This window comes from Seriola dumerili, unplaced genomic scaffold, assembly GCF_002260705.1.
Source record: "Seriola dumerili isolate Sdu_G_001 unplaced genomic scaffold, Sdu_1.0 BDQW01000306.1, whole genome shotgun sequence".
NCBI classification, from domain to species: domain Eukaryota; kingdom Metazoa; phylum Chordata; class Actinopteri; order Carangiformes; family Carangidae; genus Seriola; species Seriola dumerili.
This window is the reverse complement of record NW_019174561.1, coordinates 427007-449281: the sequence shown is the minus strand read 5'-3', so window position 1 is coordinate 449281 and position 22275 is coordinate 427007. Positions and strand designations below refer to the sequence as shown.

The window sequence follows — 22275 nt, the reverse complement described above, 5'->3', positions numbered from 1 at the left end:
GAACAGCATTCATCCACTACAGTGTCTGTTGTCCTCTCCCTCCACATCTCCTTTCTCTCCTCCTCTTCTCGCCTTGTGTTGTTCTGTCTCAAGTCATTAAACAACAACTTTACTGCACAAACAGAAAAGTGCCTCAAGTTGTAACACATCACTCCTCATCTCCGTGTCACTGCGACACTTGTTCTCTGTCTTAGAGCTGTTGGTTTTTTGTTTTTTTTGCCCTGAGTGGACTGACCACGGTTGACTCTGACAGAAAGGGCAGATGGGAAATGGTGATCGCATGCGACAAAGCTGAATCCAAACTGCAGCGTTTATGATGATGATGATGATGATGATGATGATGATGATGTGGCGGCGGCTCTCGCACTCAGCATATCTGCATCTCTCTTTCTGTTTAAATCCATTCTTTCGTCTGTCGTTTATTAATAAGATATCTCCAAAGGTAACCGACAAATCTGGAGAGGTTTTGTCAGACAGGCTCGGTTAAATCTTACTTACCAGGTCCCGTATTCACAAAGCTTTTTATCTTACCACTAAGCATTCTCCTAAGTCGCACTAAAAGTTTCTCACTGAAAGTTTTCCCCCTCATTCCTCTTCACAGAGCTGCAGAGAGCGACTTTTACTGAAGTCTCCCAGACTTACGTGCTGCTAAGCGCTCGGTGTCCTACAGTCAGGACTGACTATTTCTAATTCGGCTGGTCAGGAGCTTCTTTCTTTTCCTAAGATGCTTTGTGTTTGTGGGCGATAGCTGTGATGCTCCTCTCTCTGGAGGATTCCTAGTCGGCAGTGAAGTAAACAGTGCTGCCCCTCAAACGCCGTTTTGTAAGGAAATCAAACCCAGACGGTAGAAAGCGCGAGCGGGTCCAGAGGCTGCTTGTAAGTTGGGGGAGAAGTTTCCGCTCCGTTGAATGCTTTCACTTTCATTCACGTTGTCCGTCTTTGTTTCTGTCTCTTTTTGCTTATTCTCCTCCTCTCGCTCGTTCTCACCTTGCCTTCACACTTTATGTTTATATGTGTGTGTGTGTGTGAAATGCTGTTAGAGATCCCGACACAGACGGACACCTTCAGAGCTGAAATGTGTTTTGGGGTTGAATTGCTATTAATGTGGGTTTTTTTTTTCTCCCCCACCAGTCAATACTCTTTTGTGCTGACTGTCATTCACAATGACAGCTGTCCTCCAGTGTTCTGCTGTGTGTGTGTGTGTGTGTGTGTGTGTGGGCAATCATCGACAGTCGTGCCGTGTGGAAACTCGCCAGTAGCAACATAACGACAGACATCGACAGTTCTTTTAACAGAAGAACTATTGAAGTGGACTCGGCCGGTTTAGTGGCCACGGGTCAATTTGCTCAGTTTGTTCCAGTCTCCAGCGGAGAGAAACTCAGACCTGCAGTACAGAGCCGGCGTCACCTCCACTCCACCATTGATCTGTGTGACGTTTAACAGACAATTTAATAACAGGCGGTCGATGCGTTGGATCTGCTGAATGTGACACTGGGGGATGTTGAGGGGGGGTCTTTAATTCGAAGCATTGACCTGAACATCAGAATCATGGTTTAATGATGAGAACCTGGTCCATCTGAGTTGAGACTTTAGCAGCTAAAGAGAGCAGGAGATCAAATGAGAGTAAAAAACTGGACTTTCATTTGTCATGTGGCCACAAACCAACCAGTCCTCCGCCCTGAACGACCACAGAGGTCGTCTGTTTCCTCCCCGCGTCTCTTGAATAGCGCCCCTGTGTCCCATGGTTAAAATAAGAAACGGTCATGACTCGGTTCGGTTTAGATAAAGTGGTTTGGGTTAAATATAATAACGCTGCTGTCAGGACGGCGCTGGATATAACAGAGGTAAGAAGGGTCGGACTCTCGAGTCGCTCTCATCCGGCCAAAACGACCCCGATTCTCACGGCGAGTTTAGATGAAGTCCAGGAACATTCAGTTTTGTTCATGAAGCACATTACAGACAACGAGTCTTCTTCTCCGCTTCCCGACACTTAAACTCCCCGGGTGCAGCGCAGACGGACCACGACACGCCTCTCAGACTGGAGGAACTTGGGAGAAAACCTTTAGCCAGTAGAAAGGCGTCGGTCTAAAACCCCCTGACGGAGCGGGCGGCCTCGCCTTCGACACGCAGCTGACGTCTCCTCGGCCTCAGACTGGAGCTGGCCGGCTGAATAAAACATGTTAAATCAATAGCTATTTATACGGACTGGGACTTAGGGGCTGGAACAATAAAATATCATCTATTTCATCTACGCTGCAGTTTTCTCCTACATATCGACGGCTGTTATTTTATAAGTCATGAATGGTTCTCTGTATTTTTATGGGCTTCACTCTCTCTCTGCCTTTGCTCTTGTCTTATCCTCTAACTCTCTCTCTTTTATCACGTTCCATTGTGCTCAGTATTTTCTGCTCTCCCTCTCCTCTCTCTCTCTCTCTCCAATAGTTCCTTAAGTTTCCCTCCATCTCTCTCTCCATCTCCACGCTTGATCTACTCGCCCATTCCCTCGCTCTTTCTTTCAAAAGGAGGATTTTGGGTCATAAACCTCAGGCGTACTCTCTCTCTCCTACCTCCTCTACCTCCACGTCACCTCCCTCCCCTCCCCTCCTCTCTCCCCCTGTACTTGATGTACTTGGAATCGGTAGAGCCATAAAGCTCAGGTTGTTTTATTGGCCAATGAAACGGCAGGCGCAGCACGGCAGTGCATCTTGGGTAATAGAGTGTGCGTCCGTGGGGGATAACCCACAGGAGGGAAGATGTAGGTGTGAGTGTGTGTGATTGAATTAGCGAGTAGGACGGAGAGACGGAGAGCGGGAAAAAAGAGGGCAGACGTAGAAAAATGAGGATATGATCGGAAGAGCAGGGAGAGAGAGAGAGAGAGAGAGAGAGAGAGAGAGAGAGAGAGAGAGAGAGAGAGAGAGAGGATGAACTGTTCCCTCTGTGAAAGGTTTATAAGTTTGAACTGAGAACTTTATTAGTGCTTCTTAATCTAAACAGAACACGACTCATTTTACTGTTGTTGTTCTTGTTTTATGTGCTGACTACATTTCCCAGTGTCCTTTGCCCGTTGCCAGGAGGGTGGCTCTTGCATGGCTCGGGTACGCATGAAATACTAATTAATAGTTAATTAACAACTTTATAAGTTCTTTTATAATTGTGTCTTCCAATGCTGTGCTGCATGACGTCTTTATAATAATAATAATGATCATAATAACCATAATAAGACTTGTGTGTTAAAAGTTGTGCGTGTTTGTTTGTTTGTTGTTGTATCAGTGTCTCAACGTTTCTCTGCCTCCAGTTGTTTTGTTTACATGTTTGATGATTCTCTTTGTTGCTGTTGTCGCTGTAAATCTCATTGTGTTGACGGTTGTTGAAACATCTGGCCTCAGGACTGCAGCTGGAAACACTGGCACATTTACAGTAACGCTGATTAATGAGCGATGTCCCGAAATAAATAAATTAATGGTTAATAGTTAATATAAAGATGTTTTACAGATGAGTTAAGAGGCCATTCATAAAAAGAACTATTTGTCTCTGTGAAAAATCTCTGGCTGCTGGTTATATTATATTTTATTCTCCAGTTAGTTGTTTAAATCATCAAAGATCTGCATCTGGAACATCTGGAACAAAATCCATCTCGTAACAAGTTATTAATATGAACAACCACAGATTTGATGCACTGTTGTGGTAAACACCTTTTACTTTGAGTTTCTAAACAACAACAACTGTGTGTGTGTGTGTGTGTGTGTGTGTGTGTGTTTGGTGTGCCAACACGTGTGTGTTTGCAGATACCACTGCGTGTGTTTGTCCACGCAGGAGATTGATGCTGGTTAATATCAGAAGCCGTAGCTCTTACGCAGCAGCCCTCTTCATCAAACACACCACCGCTGCAGAGTGTGTGTGTGTGTGTTTAAGTGTGTGTGTGTGTGTGTCTGGGCGGCAGCATTTCTGAGCTCCAGCCAAGTTTTATGGAAATAAACAATGTTTACGAGGCGGCGTCGTGGGATTGGTGCCGTAGAAATGCTATTTCAATTCAGTTTTGTCATTTTCCATTTTTTATTCTCTGTGCTCCTGTTTGTTTTATTAGAAAATATGCGCAGGCCTCATCCCTCTCTATCTCAGCGCCGCAGTTCTCTGTCATGTTGAATTAAGTGGGAACTGTGAGGTGTTTGTTCTCTTTCATTTCACCACCGTTCACTTCAGCTGAGTTTCAAATTGTTTTCTACCTCGCTACTTTTTTTGTTTTACTTTTTTTTTTTTAGCATTTAGTAGATGCTCTCAGCCGCAGCAGATTACAGCCGTGTAAATGAATGAAGCAGCTTTCAGTCACTGCCTGTAACTTTCAGTGTAGTCAGTAACTATGTGGCTGAACTTTATTGGTTTCCTGAACTGATGAGCCCAGACCTCAGTCCACTCTTCTATATTACTATGTATTTATACAGACCAGCACCCTGCGGCTGGGTCTGTAAAACTCCTTAATATGGATTCTTGTGTGTGTGTGTGTGTGTGTGTGTGTGTGTGTGTGTGTGTGTGTGTTCCTTCAATCTGTTCTGTTTACTTAAAGTTAAGTTTTGCTACAGCTACATGGCTAACGTTAGCATTAGCAGCTGTTTACTCACCAGTCTAGAGGAAATTCTTATTATTGTATACTATGAACTCTCATTAAAACACCTACCATGCGTACACACACACACACACACAAACACACACACACAACATACCCAACATAATCCAATCCTCACTCCTAAATCTTATTATCTTATTATCATTAATCTCATTATTAAATCTTTTATATTCACTATGTCACGTCAGCTGTCTGTTTTATGGTTTCCTTGTCACCAACGTCTTCCATGTGACTTTCTGTTTATCATGTTTTTCTCACCAATAAACAGGAAGTGATTCTATTTAAATGTGTTTTGTCTATAAACAGCGATGGAATCAGCTCCTCACCGCTGCACTGATATGAAAGAGTCTTTAGGTTCTTCTTTTCCTGAGGCTCTGAACTAAAGTGAGTGTCTGACAAAACATAAACTTTATTTTGACACTTCCTGTCCCGCTCATAAGAAACTTTACACAACACATCCTGAACCTCTAACGCATAAAATCCAAGATATAGAAAATCGTTTTTTTCTTAGGTTCCAACATAAATAACGCTGCCGCCGTCAGTGTGTTGACACCTCCAGTCCCGCCCTCCAACTCTCTCTCTACTAACTGTGTCAAGGCCCAATATACATAACGCATAATCCCTTCTATCTCGCTGCACCTCGACATCTGCACCTGCCTTCCAGCTCAGAGCTTCCCAGAGAGAATAACAGCACTTTCTCATAGTAAAACTTCTCTCTCTCTCTCTTCCTCGGGACCCCGACACCCCCGGGCTGCATCGCCCTGTCATTTAACGGTGCACCTATTGTTTTAAGTTCCAACATGTCTGTTTTTAGAAGTTTCCATTTGGGACAGACTGTTCTCCACAGCTCCCCGCCTTTGAAATGTCAAGACGTTCTGGGTCACTGCTATGGAAGAGCAAACACACACACACACACACACTAAAAGACGTGATTGTATAAAATACGTATGCACATGCAAATGCTAATGTACACTGGTGAGCACACGTTACATACACACAAAAACTCAAATGTGAAGGGAATCTTTAGTGTTTTCCTCGTCCCGTTTTTCTATTGTTCCCGACCGGAGGAAAATATAGCAACAGACAATAATCCGATAATATTTCCTCGCCACGCCGTCGCTATTGTTGTCACAGACTCCCGATAAGCAAACACAAGTGAGAGAGAGAGAAGGACAAAGCTAGATGAGGCCTAAATATAGCCTGATAAAAATTTCCTGGCCGTAGCACTGTTGAGATAAATATACACGAGAGAGAGATGGAGGAAGAAAGAGAGGGAAAGAGACAATATTCTAGTTTCATAAAAATCCGAGCTGTTAATCTCAACCACAGAGGCCTCGGTTGCTTAATCAGGCAGCTCAATCAACAGTCGAGAGGCGGCGTCGAGGAGCGGCGAGCTCTGGGAATATAAAATGAAACAAATGACAGGATACGAGAGCCGTGGAAAGCTCTTGAATCCTGTCATTTGTCTGTTACGGCAACCCGCTGTGACCAAAGTTCACATCAAAATCTACACCACAAAAAAAAAGAAAAGAAAAAAGAAAAAAGAAAGTATCAAAGAGTTAGAAACCCGCTTCACCCTGGAGGAGGTGATCAGAGACGGAGCGGTGGCATCGCTCCGCAACATCAGCCGGCGGTGACAGTTTTGACGGGGAACGGCCTGAATCGGCGAATCCGAGTGACGGCTGTTTGACAGCCGCGCCGCAACTTCCTGCCAGCCGAGTTAAAGACGAGCGTCAGGAAGCGCGCTCTCCCTCTGGATGCTAATGTAGGCCACACACACACACACGCACACACACGCACGCCTGCTCCACATTAACAGTCATTCAGCGACGAGCCGCTCACCACAGACCAGCAGTCGTACGAGCGTCACGTGAAATGTGACTGTTGTGGTTTTGTGATTTTTCCACATATCAGCGAGTTGCAGAAGCACAGAGTCTCGTTTTTGTCACTTCAGATGTTAATTATTAACTTTTAAATCTTTTTGTAATCTACCCCCCCCCCCCCCAAATCGAATCTATGTTCTGTAATGTGAAAATAATCAAATAAAAAAGGAAAATGGCGGACATAAACACTGCAAGTACATTACAACAAAGTAAAAGCTAAAAAGTGTAATTATTGCTATGACAACATATGAAATAACCATTAATAACCATTAGACAGTGTACAAATAGTTACTTTATGTAACCACTGATGCTGGTTGAGATTAAAAGCAAAAATATATTAAGAATAAAGTTGACGAAGATAAAACCGCCTGTTGAGGTCGAGGAATAAAGGGGGGGGGGGGGGGGGGGGCGTGGCCTCAGCGCTGAGGGAATGAAAAGGGAATAATGTGAAAATGGAAGTCTGACAGGTGAAGAGCTAAGCTGCTGCTGGGAAGATGGTTTGTAGTCTGTGGCCTCAGGGGACAGCTGATTGGCTGGAGAGAGATGGGAGAGGAGCCCTGATTGGCTGCAGCGCAGGAAGTTGCAGTGGTTTAGAGATTAAGAGTGCCACACATAATCCTTTTGTGTGTGTGTGTGTGTGTGTGTGTAGGAGAGAGAGAGGGTAGGGGTGGGGGGTCTCGATGGATAATCCTCTCTGACTATTACCCCCTCATATGTGTGTGTGTGTGTGTGTGTGTGTGTGTGTGTGTGTGTGTGTGTGTGTGTGTGTGTGTGTGTGTAGGTGTATAATCCTCCTGTCTGTGACGACTGGCAGACAGATTAGAGGCGTCTTGCTTCACTGGGCTCAGTTGCGTTTCAAGAGACCTGTACTTACTGCTGCTCATTTATTTCCTTTGATATGAACATTTCTTATTATTTATTTATTTATTTATACTTTCTGTCAACACTTGAGTCACAATTACAACAACTGTATTTACGCAGTAAACCAGGGGTTTTCAACTTTTTCCAAATCAAGACCCACTAAATCTCAGAAATGTTGGCGGCCCACAATATGGAGGACTAATAATGCCTATCAAAGCACTTTTTATTTATTATTTACTTATGATGATCTGTGTTAATACGAGAAACAAACAAACAAACAAACAATGAAAAGAGTTTTTAAACATTTTTTTGTAATTTTAAAAATAATTTCATTTGATAAAACATTATATTTTTAAAAAAATAATTATTAATTAATAATTATTTTCAACAAGATTGTACTGTTGTGCAAATGATTTGTTGGCCAACTTGCAATAGCTTGTACTGAATGTACTGTAACAACACGTGTGCTAAATTAAACAACAACATCAACAGAGAGAAAAGTCCTGGTGATGTCATACTGACATCATACCAGCAACATCACCTGACTCCTTCCACTACAGTTCCTATGTCTGGGTTGAATCTGAATCTGACACAGACATGAGGAAAAACATTTTTTAACCACTGCAGCAGCTGCATGTGGAGACAGAAACATTTTAATGACGTTTTTCTGCCAAAAAATAAATCAGAAATGACTTTATAATGCATAAGCGGACGTGCAGCCAGTGTGCCGCCACACGGAACGCAGGCAGTGTGTTCCCGGCGTAAAGGTTGCTCAGCGTCAGGCACAAAAACTACACGGTTATGGTAAAAGACTGCGGTTTGGGATCCAAAGGGACGCTGGTTGTTGCGGTTGGAGAAATCATCGCTTGGACAAAGTTATGACGGAAAAAAGAAAACAGGAAACGAAAAAGTGGTCTCCAGAGTTAAAGTCTGACATTTCGTTAAACCACTCACCCCCACCCGGCCTCCTCTCCCAGTGGCTCTACACCTCTGTCACACTCCTCTGCTCCCAACCGGAGGGAGTCATAATTACTATGAACTCCAGAGCGCCGTGTCACTGGAACATTTAAATAAGATGTTTTTCTCACTTAGTCGTCGTGTTGTTAGAAGAAGGGAAAGTCTCCCGGCTCGTTTCCTACAGGAGCACTGTTTAGACACGAGGATAAAATCAATAAGAGCTCAACGACCTCTTGTATTTTTAATGCATTTATTTATTTATTTTGTTAAAGTCAAACAGTTGAGACTAAATACATTTACTTCACCGTATTGTTGTTTAGAAATCAGGCTCTTTGTGCAACACTGAGCAGCAGGGGTGGTTAAAGACTCCACTGATTACAACTGGAGGCAGGTAAATCACCTAAAGTACAAACTTTACCACACACACACACACACACACGTAAATGATACTAGGCCATTCTCCTGCAGACCGGACCGGCAGGGTGACAGAGTAAATGGGGTCAGCAGCTCAAGGACTTGAAAGCTCCTCTATATATAGACCATTATTGACAGAAATGAAAAACAATACGGAGGAAGAGAGGAGGAAAGAGAGGGATGAGGAGGGGGAGGACAAACATTATGGATGACACTGCTTCTCACTCTTCAGTATCAGTGACTTTACTCTGTCTCTGTTTTTGTCTGTGTGTGGAAATTATTCTGAAAACACAAACTTTCTGCACAAATTTTGTTTTTGTTCTGAATTATTTCATCCTCTGTTTCTTCCTTTCTTCTGTTAGACCTTGTAGAAACAGGGGAATGCGAGGCAGCGTCTGTGCACGCATGTGTGTGTGTGTGTGTGTGTGTGTGTGTGTGAGAGTGTGTGTGCGCGCACGTAGTGTAGTGTATCTGTTCTTCCGTCTTTTCATCTGCCTTTGAAACAATACAGTAGTAAACACACAGACGTCACTGCAGGGCAGCGCTCTGCAGAGATCTTCTCTTGTGGATCTTAATCAGCAGTCTGAGTGTGTGTGTGTGTGTGTGTGTGTGTGTGTGTGTGTGTGTGTGTGTGTGTGAGTGTGTGTGCGCGCACGTAGTGTAGTGTATCTGTTCTTCCGTCTTTTCATCTGCCTTTGAAACAATACAGTAGTAAACACACAGACGTCACTGCAGGGCAGCGCTCTGCAGAGATCTTCTCTTGTGGATCTTAATCAGCAGTCTGAGTGTGTGTGTGTGTGTGTGTGTGTGTGTGTGTGTACTTCCAGTAAGAGACATATAAGACGTGTTAAGCTTTGAGTCTGGCATTATGAGCCAGCTGAGGTCAAATCCACAAACAAGCTACTCATCAGTAAAAAGTTTTCACAGTCGAGCGCTGGAGTGACCCACAGGTAAACAGCAGTTCACTGACCCTTCAAGACCGAGACCGAGTCCACACTAAATTGTTTTCATTTTAAAAAACATCCACACTACTCCACAGTTTTCAAGCACCTAAAAATGGAGACTTTTAGAAACGCTGAGGCACTTTAGTCTGAACGGGAAGAAGCTGAAGCGACGATGTCGCCTCCTGATCTCTGGTCTCTTCAGCCTCCACTCCCAGTGGTGAGTAATAACGAATTACAACCATGCCTGACCTTGTTGTCTTTGCTAGCAGCTTGTTCCTCAGTTAAATTCTGCATTTTAATGCAGCTGCTTTCGCTGTTCCTCGTTAGTAGTATTTCCTGCAACTACGGAGTGGACAATCTACTTCCTGTTTGCTCTGGCACGAACATTACTTCTGAAACGGAGGTAAAACGCTCGTCTGGACGGAGCCTGAGAAGACAGAAAACCTCCCACACCAACTGACACTTTATTTTGAAAATACTCACTAATGCATAAAACAACATAAATGCTTATTTTCAGAAGCAGGTCAAACCTTTCACTAAGTATTTGTGAATTCATTTCATTAAAAAAAAAAAAAAGAGAGAGAGAGAGGGAAAATCCGTCCAGCCGACTTTGAGTCTTTTTTCAGGCGTCGCTAACTTCCTGTTTGCCCTGCAGGGAGCTGAGCCGCCGCCGTCGCTCAGTAAACTGAAGGGAATCGATGGCGGGATCAGCTCGGGAGGCGACGGCTGCTCTCCTAATGAGAATCAATCATTCCTTTTGTTCGGAGACCGGGGGATAAGGGAAGAGAATGTAACAACTATATGTCTGCTTCTTCCTACAGAAATCAACTCAGTGAAATAAATGCCAGAGTGGCTGCCACTATTGATCCTTGTGATTGATTAAAGGCTCTACTTGAGGAGAGAGGAATTGAACAGTAAAGTTATTCAGACCAGAATAACTACCAGTGGCCTATCGCTGGGGGTGTTGGATTAAACAGCTCAAAGCTCCGTCAGCAAAACTTCCTCATATATATATATATATATATATATCTCCCTCAGTATTGTAGCAGCTGGAGGGTCAAGTGCCTTTAAATATCCCGCACAGATGGTCACATTCAACAAGTCCTCACATCTAAACAACATTACAGGTCATGCAAATGACTCACTTCAGCATCTGTTTACGGCCAAGGTTTGGTTTCATTCATATTCACAAACCACAGGTGACGTTCAGGAGATCCTGTGTCTCCACGTCCACTCCACTCGGCATATATGCTGGAAAACTGAATCTATCTATCAATCTATTAATCTATCTATCATGGCTCTTTAGACAGATATATAAAGTTTTATTTGTTTGCAGCAAAGTCCAGCTCTTCCACTTCTGTCGTTCTGAGGGGATATTTGCATACATGCATAATTAAGCAGCTTCTGAGTTCTTGGAAAACCTCCACGACATGCTGCTTTGAAAAAGTGCAATATAAATAAAGTTTATTATTATTTATTATTATAGCTTTAAATTAGAGGAGATGGTGTTTTTTGGCCTCCACAGTACAACTTGTTCTTATTCTCAGCTCCCATGTCCAAGACTTTGAGATCTTTCCTAACTCCATTCATTTACACCAAATAAGAAAACTGAATGTTGTCCTCAAACAGACTTGAAAACAGAAGCAGTAAAACCTCGATAGCTGTGACGTGGAAACATGAACATGAACCGAATCGGCAAAATCCGGGCTCTCGTGATTTCGCCTCAGCGCTTTATTCTAATCGATGTTAGCACCAGCGTCTGTTCAGCTAGCAGGAGTTCAGCAGGAACTCCGCAGAGAACCAGCAGGGAGGGAAGCGAGCTCACTGAGACGACCTGCGAGGCTTCAGCGGTTTGATGAGGCAATCAAAGAAGGGATTGACAAGGTCATGATCCATGTGTGTGGTAGTGTGTGTGTGGTAGTGTGTGTGTTTGAGTGCTCGTCTCTCTCAGTTCAGTAACCGCTATGGGGGGTCACAGGGGGTCTTACATAGGAGATGATTTATACCAATTAGAGTGGAAGCCTTCAGTTGAACATCCAGATGGTTTTATCCGCCTTTTCTTTTCCCTGAAGTGTCAATACAACAGTTATTTCACTGGAAAGACACTTCTTGTGTTTAATATTGATAGTTTATTACAGAAAACAGTTTGATGAAACAAATTAAAATCCAGATACATCACCAGATATATCCATGTGTTTAAAACACCCACAGCTCAAATCTAGTTTTAAACCCAACATTGCAAATTCCAGTTAAACCCCAACTAACTACTACTGTCCAGCCCGAGAGCCAATTAAACTGCAGCACCACACTTAAAGAAGATCAGAGTGAAAATCCTGCTTCAAATTTAGTCCAATCTACTCGAAACAGGAAAAAGCAAAGACCACGGTGTCCAACCCCTCCCCCCGTTCATTACTTTGGATTAGTAGTTTACAACTCGTACAATTTCTCCACCTGACCGACCCAAAGCGGAGGGAGTGACGGACTCATTTGGCAGCGACTGTGTGGCGACCCGGGCTAAACGTCAGCTGAGGGCGACATGCTGATCTGATCAAGTGCCAATTAAAGGCCAATTTAAGAAGCTTGCATTAAAAACTTGCATTAAATTGGTCTAATCTGCTGTTACTGCGTTCCCACATCTCCAGACGTCTCTGCTACTTTAGTTTTGCAGTTTATTCCTCAGATTTTGGGTCTTACTTGGCGAGACTGTTCAGAGACACTGAATAATGCATGTCGGGCCCTTATTTATTTTCCTATAAATCTGTGATTGGAAATGTTTTCGTCACATGCAACATGTAAAAAATATGATATTGCAATTATTTTGGCAGATATTTTCACGATTTAAGTATGGAGTGGTCATTTTTATATTTTCATTTTCACTGAAACAATATTAAAAAAATGATAATGTGGCTTTTGTCGGGTCTTGTACCAAACGAACATGTTTCCTTTATGTCTAGAGATTATAATTTGGATACTGCACGTTATTATTATTATTTCGAGTAATTTTTCAGCGTTAATGAACAGCAATAATTAAACTGCGGCGGTGGAAGATCAGAAGACTGTGAGAAAAGAATAATCACTCTTCACTCCTGTTCTTCATCCATGCAAGAAAAAAGAAAAGAAAAAAGAAGTGATAGTTTTGTTCCTCCACATTCTGTTCTACGTTTTCCTCGCCTCAAACTTCCTCCTCCCTCCATCACATTTTCCCTCCACATCATTTGTCCTTTCTCAGATGAATAGTGGACAAGAGGGAGTGAGAGGTGGCGGGGGAGGAGGGAGCGTGGAGGAGGGGGGGGGGCCTGGTCCCTTTAGATCTCACCCAGATGTTTCCTTTTAATCCTGTAATTAGCTGCAATTACAGTAATAGATACAAGAGATGAAGTGATCATATTTGCACACTGAATTAATTCATGTAATCGAGCCATAGGATGAACGCTGTCTCTCTCTGACACGTTTCCAATTGCTCACTTGATGTGTTTTATCTCCTTGTGCAGTTCTCTCTCTTCGTTCTTCTCACTCTCCTTATCTCTCCTCACAATTCTCCACCTCCACCCATCTATCTCACCCCCCCCCCCCCCCCCCCCCCTCTCTCTCTCATTGTCCTAGGTGTAATTCATCTGGTTCCCATCCTGAAAAGCGAGGGACACGGGGAGGGGAGGGGAATAAAAAAAAAAAAGAAAACACAAGAGACAACAGAGCAGGATAGGACACGACAAGAGCCCCTTTAGATGTTGCAGATGATGCCTTTAATCCTGTCAATAGCTGCAATTATAGTAATTATCTCTAATAGCAGCGCATTGTGTTGAGGCTCTGATATGTTTAACAGATGATGCCGAGTCGTGCCGCTTCCACCGGGCAGAGAGGGCAGAGAGCTTAGATTCATATTAATGAAAGCGACACACACACAAAAAAACGGCGAAACTGATGACGGTCCCAGGAGGTTCATAGACTGCGGAGTGTTTTTTAAGCTCCGGGTCGAGGTCTAATGGAGGTCTCAGAGATGGTACTGAGTGGTCTTTGTACTGCGCGGAAAGAGGAGAGAGACTGGAGATTGATGTTAGGAGGTGGAAAGGGCTCGGGAGAAAATAGAGGCAATTATATGGGAAGAAGATGCTGCCAAAATAAGATGTGCTTGTGTTACGAGATGTGTGAGGTTGTGTGAGATGAGTTGAAAACAGCAGATAAAGCACAAAATAAACCTACAGCCGAATCAGTCGAGCCGAAAAGCTGCTGTTTTAAATCTACAAAATATGTCTGCAGCAAATATCTACAACTATTTATAAACCGTTAAAAGTATTGGAATTCGTAACTTTTACCACGAGTTCTCAAATTTAATGAGAAGTAGAAACTGTGAAGTGAAGTGGGTTGATCCAGCTTCCTCTCAGAAATACTACAGACATGTTAAATAGACATCAACAAGTGTAAAAGAAAGCAGTTTGTATCCCATGGTCATTCACTCATGTGCAGACAGAAGAGCGTGCCACAGCCTTCAGAGGCAGCAGTTAAAATCATTCTCTACTTCCAGCTTATATAAGAAAAGCAAATATAAAAATTGGCTGCTTTTCTCTATTTTATATGTAATTTTTGATAGCTCTGTGTACTGGACTTGGTCAACTCATACAAGCAATTTAACACAATTTAAGGATGTCAGCCTGGATATTTTATATATTTTACAGACTAAATGATTCATTGAAAAAAACATTAGATTAACCAATAATTGGTTATTATTATTACATAAAGCCCTAGTAAAGCCTGTATTCAGAGACTGAGCCTTAAAACCAGCCGTCAGGACTTCTGGAACTTTGTGATGTCACAACAAAGCAGTCACCAAGCCCCGCCCACCTGGACCCACCATCCAAACCTTTGCAGGATTTGGTTTCTCTGAGTGTTTTTTACCTGAAATCTGCTGTATTTTTATTGGATCGCTCAGAAAACAGTCAGCCAATCAGAAGAGAGGCTCAGAGCCTCCTCTCTTCTGATTGGCTCACAGACCTGTTGTTACTAGAGCTCCAGAGAGAAGCCTGAGAGAGGAGATGTGAAACTACACTGAGATGGTTTTTACATCTTCTGATGGATCAACACTTCAAATAAAACACAGAAGAAGAAAACAAGAAGAAAGAAACAACAAGAAACAAAAAATAATAAAAGAAGCACAATTTCATAAGTGGAAATAAAAACATTTTCAAACTGAGAAAAAGAAAGAAAACTTTGTCCTGGGTTTTTGTGGAGGTTTTTCAAACTCTACACACGCGCATGTTCACACACTTACTCAAGCACGTAGATCAGTTTCTAACACACACACACACACACACACACACACACTCTCCTCACTTCACACACTCTCTCGTCCAGACGCACATTCACAAAGTTAAGAACTCACTCCGTCACTGACGACTTCACTAACTCCTCACACGCACACTTTTCACTCAATAACTCACCAACTTATTCAAGAACACACATTTTTGCTTGGCACTTGACTCTCTTACACACACACACACACACACACACACACACACACACACACACACTAATAGCCCTGCCAGGTCTTGGTGTGAGGTAGCTCCTTGATGCAGTGATATAAGAGGCAGACAGGAGACGGAGAACAGGTCAATAATTCATTAGATAGAGGGCTCAACTCAACTTCAACCCAAATAAACCGTCTATAACCACACACACACACACACACACACACACACACACGGTGTACGCCCACATCTCTCAGTCTGTCTATCTCACTAACTCCCAAACATTGTCTCAAGGACTGTCAGGGGAGAAGTCTCTCCTCCACTTTCTCTGCATCTCCCAGCCCCACTTTCCTCCCTCCGCCAGAACCTGCAGTCACATCTGCTCATTTCTAATTTTATGAGTGTTCACGTCTATTCCTGGATGTAACACATTTGATTTGATAGCAACACGACCAGACAGTGATTAAATATGATAAAAATGATAGACGCTACTGTTTCTGTACCTGAGCATCTCCACATGGTTTTAAACAAGACTCTTCAGAGATACAGATGAAGTCACTGTTTGGTTTTCTTTAAAAGGTGCTGTATGTAAGTGTGTGTTAGCGCTACATAGCTAACGTTAGCATTAATAGCAACTTATCGGTCTAGAAGAAACGTTACGAGTTCAGCATAAAACTTCCTTCGGCGGTGGAAAGCAACGCTGACGTTTAGCTTCTGTTTCATGGTTTTTGCCAAGCGCTTCAGCGTTTGTTGCGTTTACTGATCCATTCATTGACTTAGAGGTTAGATTACGCCCTCATCCTCTCATGTTGCACCGACAGCAGACTCTACAGTGATTCGCTATTGCCACTTGAGGTATAAAGTGGTATCACAGGACAGGAAAGGTTAGCATGCTAACTTCAGTAGATAAGGTGTGATCGAAGGCTCCAATGGTTGGACACTTCTATAGACGCCTTTGTGATAATGTCAAATCTGTAATTTCTTCACACTGTGTTGATAATTTTTGTTAATTTTTTTTACTAAAATAATGACATATAGCACCTTTAAATTTCTGCGTCTTGTTGCCCTCTGTGACGTTGGTCTGTTGAGCTGGCATGGTGCAAAACTATGACAAGAAATAACATTATGACTATTTGCCATGGTTATGCAAAAAAAAAAAAAAAAAAAAAAAAATCTGATTTATGATCTAAAATTCACATTCCTTGCCAAAAGAATGTGGACACCCTTATCTGGAGCGCCACCCTTTAGTTCCAGTGAGGGGAATCTTAATGCTACAGCACACAGTGTTTTTCTTTAGACCTGTTTAACATGACAATACTCCGTGTGGTATGCCATAACCTGAGTGGCCTGCACAGAGTTCCTGTCTTCAACCTGATGGATGTTTCTTTGTAACCATGGCAACAGAGGTCTGGTAGGGGGCACCAGTTCAGGGTGGGGACAAAGGACCTATGTGGTCATTCAGGTTGGAGGACTTTGTTGCCGGCAGGTTTATCATGTAGATGCATAACTTCAGGTTCGAAAAGCGCCGAAAAATAAACTGAAATCAGAATCAGGAATGTTCAACCGTGACTCCACACGCAGCTTTTTGGTGTTGTTGACGCAGATTAGAAAACATCATAATAAAAAAATCCATGTGAACAGAGTCTCTGGGTCTTACCCTCTTCTACCTGAACTTCTCCTATCCTTCCTCTCATTCTCACTTATCCTTCTCTCGTCTCCTCTTGCTGCTCAACAAGTCTCTTCTTTGATTATCTGCATCACATCTTGTTGTAAAATTACGTTCATATCCATGTAATCCTCCGGCTGTTCCATCTCTGAAGTGTTTTGCGGTATGAGACCGAACCGACGGACAGACGTTGCCGTTTCTGATGCAGTTGTACGAAAGCAAAAAAGAAAACCTGCTGAAAGGCCAGTGGAGGTGAAATGAGAGATCTGGGACGTGAGATCAGTATTAAACCCGGGATCAAACCTGCAACCCTCGGCTTCACACAGTCATAGGCCAATGCCTTCAATCCAAAATGTTATCTGTGCTCACCCCTGCACGCCGCAGTAAATACTAATGTGCTACATGCAGATTGTAGATAATATTCTCCGTACGGATTTAAACCAGTGTGAGCCTAGTTAAAAGCCTCTGACTGACCTCGTACAGTGTGATGACCCCGTTGGTCTCGTTGGGAGCTTTCCACTGCATGAAGATCTTCTCCTCGTAGGGCGTATTCTGCAGAGACTCCATCGGCACGGAGCCGGGCACTGCAGAGACACAAAACATCATAATGCATCAGAACAGAAATAAGAGCTCAAATTCACCGTCTCCGCTGAGAGCGTCGAACGATTTGGCAACAAACATACTTTATATTTTATTTTAACATTTGAAGGAAAGTGTGAAGCAGATTCTTCTGCCAAATCTAAGTAAAATGTTTAACAGGAAGCTACAGAACTATCACGTTTATTTATGGTTCCTAAAGTATGATCTCAGAATAAAAGGTGTTACCGATTCATATTGTTCTGCTTCCCTCACCTCAGCTAAATATCTGACAACAGCAACATGAAGAGTAGGAAAAGTCTAAACCTCACATCCTGAAAACATCATGAAATACAGCAAAGTTTACCCAGAAACACGCTGGTCTCACATAACCAGACCAGATCTCCAGCTGCTCTCACTATCAGTGTGTTACAGGGGGAAAAAAACTCTCTGGCTTATTTGCATTTCTTTAAGACCAATCACAATCGTCTCGGGCGGCGCTGAGCTCAGGACGCAGCGACAATGCTCCTGCAAAATAGTGTCGTAAGTGGAACTTTTGCACGTGGGGAGGTGAGCGCTGTCATTAAAATGGCAACTTCATCAAAACACGTCATCTTTTTAGCCGTAGGCTGCAACTGGGAGGATGTTGTTGTTTTCTGAAGTGAAGGGGGATTTTGTAAGAGGAAGGGGAGGAGGACGCCACCTGGAACAGGCGCCCAATGGCAGGTGTATACTCACAGCCTACATCCGCTGAGTCAGACTACACATACACTGGTGACAGACCGGGACAGACGTCATCCTCTGGTCCTAAATATTCATAAAAATATTATCTCTGAGGGAGGCAACATGTTGAAGGGAGGGCAGACTGAAAGGAGAAGAGAGGAGGAAGTGTGTATATTAAATCTCACTTCAGTTTGTCATCACTTAATTATATTATTTAACTGCAGCAAAAGTTTCACATATCTGGGAACCGACTCGTCAGAAATATCGAGTCACCCAAAATCAAATTCAGTTTTATTTTTTGTCTCTGTGAGGAAGGATGAGATCTGCTGCTCGCTTCAGAGAAATCTGACCATGAAAGACATTTACAACTATTAAATATGACATGGTATTTCAATATATTTCTTAAATTGCGAACGGCTGAGTTTTCATTTGTAGTGTATATATTAGGTTTTGCTGACAAGAACTGAACTCAGCTTCTTTGCATCAAACACAAACTGTTGATTGAGGTTTTATGAAACGAGACAGAGAAACGCAGCTGAGAGACATTTTTAATGCGATACTATGATGAGCGTGGTTTCGGTTAAGCTGTTGCCGTCTTCACCGCTTGTTCAATTACATGAAAATGTTGTAGATTATTACTTTCTGCTGAACGTAATCTCCAGTGTGAGAAAAAGTTCATCAGAGCTTCTGCTGGGTTCATAATCAGCTTTCTGACGCTTCACAACACACGTCAGGGCGAGTTTAACCACCGGCTTCCACTCTCAGGTATCGCTGTAATATGGTGAAATTAAACCGGCCTCATCCGGAGCCGAACAGGAGACAGACAAGCTGTAATGATGTCGTGTAGAGATAAATCTTCAAGCAGCCCTGTGGACGGTGAATAATGGAACAACTGCTGAGACAGAACTGGAGCAGCCGCTGTGATTTTCTCGGGCTGCCGGCACATTTTCTGACTCGCAGCCGGGAGCCCTGCATTCGAATCAAACTCATTTGGATGGAACACCTCAAACGAAAAGTTTATTAGCTCACAAAGTCAATTACTGATTCAATGTCATCGGAGCAACGGCCTCCTGTCAGGGGAAAACTTTCACCTGACGTCTAGAAGCTGTGGTTTCCAGTTCATGGCTGCTCGCTGCAGTTTGTACATGTTTGCACAGAGAGACTTTATTTTTTGTTTGTTTTTTTCTGTTGTGTTGCCTCTTCAATCAACGGCACTTGAAATGAAACAATGACTCTGAGATTGAGGCGTCAACTTTGGGTTTTAATTTGAGGCTGTTCAAATCCTCATCAGAGGAGAACTACAGCAGCTGTTTTAATTAACTGAACAACAATAAACTTCATGATAAAAGTTTCATATTTAATATGTGACTGCACATGTTGTTCAGTAGATGAAGTTTACCACTGTGGCGACCCCTGTTGTTATTCGTGTGGCAGTGCTTTGATTCATCCTGCTACCTGCTGCATGTTCATCGGTGACACCTGAGCCCCGCGTTCACCGGGTTGTAAAACCAAGGCCCCGTTAATCATCCTCTCTCTCTGCAGGCAGCCTCAGTTTCTTCTGCTATTCTTTGTCTATTCTGTGCATCCTACAACACACACACACACAGCACGCACACACACAGCATGCAAACACACACACACAGCACGCACCTCACACTGATCTTACTGCATGCTTTGTGAGTCTTTGTTAAAAATAGATTTAAGTGATTTCTGTTAAATAAATCACTCGTGTTAATCTTTAAAAAGGTGCGTCTCTCTCCTTGTCATGGCTGCTGTGTCCTCAAGTGACACTTAAGAATATGTGATTTATTCTGATTTCTCAGTCTCAACATCGTCTGCTTTCCAGTCACGGACAGAAGGCAAATCTTCCACCTGCGATCAATACAAACTTTCATTAGCAGATATTTGTGAGATTCATTCTGGTCCCCAAAAACTGAGGAGGACTGTGGAAGACACAGAGACTGAACAGCGAGCCCACGGGTCATCTGTGCGGCGGCTTGATTAGGACCCATGATTAGGTTTTGTTGCTAAGCGACATCTAGTGGTCGTCGTAATGATGACAGGAGCGAAGGGAAAAGAGTGGGTGACGTAGAGATGTCAGGAGGTATTTGTGGTGGTGAGTGGTGTTCGACTCCCATGTGAAACCAGCAGTTTAAGTCGAATCTTTTATCCATGTCCTTTCGTTGTTATTATTGTAACCATGACAACTAAGATCGTCTAATGTTGAGGAAGTACTTATTTTGACCCAAACCACCATCTTTACCTAAACCTAACCCAGCAATGACTGTTCATTACTGTAAACATGGCTGTTACTGTAACCATGACAACCAAGGTCTTTAAAGTTAGACTGTGTAAAAACTGAGAGTCAGCACTTTGCCCAACACTCATGTTACGTTTCAAATCTGACGTGTTGGACGCGTGTTGTTGTCCATGTCTGTACTGTAGATATTTACTGCAGCGCCATGACGACATCGCTGCACATCTCACACACACACACACCTGACTCATTATGGTAAAATCTACCTAGTAACAAGAGAGTGTGTGTGTGTGTGTGTGTGTGTGTGTGTGTGTGTGTGTGTTTTCAGGCTGTCACACTTACTTCATGAAGGCTTACAAACAGAGAAGAAGTGTCAGACACCTTGTCAAGGAGTGAAGCTGTCAAACACACACACACAAAGTTACACCCTGTTACACACAAATACACACACACAGTTAGACACAGACACAAGCGCACACGCACACACACACACACACACTCACACACAGAGGGGTGTGAAATGTTCTAAATGTTGAGGAGAAGGAGACAGACAGAGTCATGAGGGACAGATGACTGCAATGTGTTGAAATGCGTGTGTGTGTGTGTGTGTGTGTGTGTGTGTGTGTGTGTCTGTGTGTATATCTGCTGCCTCTCCTCACATTTTTGTTCCTCACTTTCATCCTCACCATCATTCTGCAGTTGCAGGAATATTTTCTGCCGTGACCTCTGACCTTTAATCTGTTTGCCGTTGGCTGTGAATTGTGTCGGTGATGCAGGAAGTGAAGCTCGCTCCGCTGTTGTGGATGAGACTAAATGTAACACAGAGACGAGTCTGTCACCGATGGGGGGCGGGGGCGGGGTGATTTAACTTCTCCCTTTGTCTCAGGTGAGAACGTTTCCTGAACACTGTGTTGCGTTCAGAGCCGAAGATTGAATCCAGCAGAAAACGCTCCGCAGCGTTTCCTCTTACACTCGAGAGCCGGGAGCCGTTATCCATCTCTCTCCAAAACATCAAGCAGCTTTAAGACGACCTCCGGTGTGTGTGTGTGTGTGTGTGTGTGTGTGGGAGGGGGTGGGGGGTTCAAAGCGTTCCTGCAGCTTCTTCAAGTGATGAAACTGCACGGCCTGACTTAAGATAAGATTTACTTTATTGTCACCTTAAGGGAGATTTGTCTTTGACTGAGCGTCGCTGCATCACAGTTATCTCCGAACACGCTCAAACACGTCCGCACAATCACTCACGACTTAAAAAACACACACACGAAAAAAAAACATCCAACTTCTAAACCAATAAATTCATATTCCACTGTAACAGAGTATTGCACATCAAACATAAAACCAACAACTCAAATATCGCCCGTGCCGAATTCAAATGTTAGTGGATGATGGGACAAACTGAACCTGTGGTATTCAATTCTCAATCATTGCTATAATAAACAGCAGCAGCATCATGTGACCAGAGCCGTAAAGATTAGAAAAGCTGCGCAGGTTAAAATAGAAATGCTTCGTCAGAACTGAATAATTCTCAATAATTTATAGGTTATATGTCCGGATCCGGATAGGAGGGCGTCTGGGTAGGGATCCAGACCTCTGCTCTAAATCCTCAGTGCACACACTAGACATATTTAGCTGACAGGTGCACCCAACAGCTCTGTGCAATTTAGCTTCATTTAACTTGACGGCACCTCGCCTACAGATGGCACTACAGTGACGTGAAGTCAATTTAAATCACCACAACTCGGCGGCTAATCGAGTCGCGGAGCGTGAGTCCTTTGAAATTTTTTAACAATTCAATTCACTCATACAGATCTGAGAGCTGTTACACAAAGGTGTTCATATTTTTTTTAATTGAAATAACTAATTTAGCAGCTTGTGCAGCTTCAGCCGATGCTATATATCGCAATTAAAATT

General features: G+C 43.1%; 1 protein-coding gene across 1 annotated transcript in view; it reads right to left on the bottom strand.

Moving 5' to 3' along the window:
• Nucleotides 1–22275, bottom strand: part of ptprt (protein tyrosine phosphatase, receptor type T) — a 324259-nt gene that overhangs the window by 137297 nt on the left and 164687 nt on the right. Inside the window, exon 13 of the mRNA XM_022758722.1 lies at nt 17283–17392. Coding sequence (XP_022614443.1) covers nt 17283–17392 — 110 coding nt within the window. The remainder of the gene's footprint in view (nt 1–17282; nt 17393–22275) is intronic.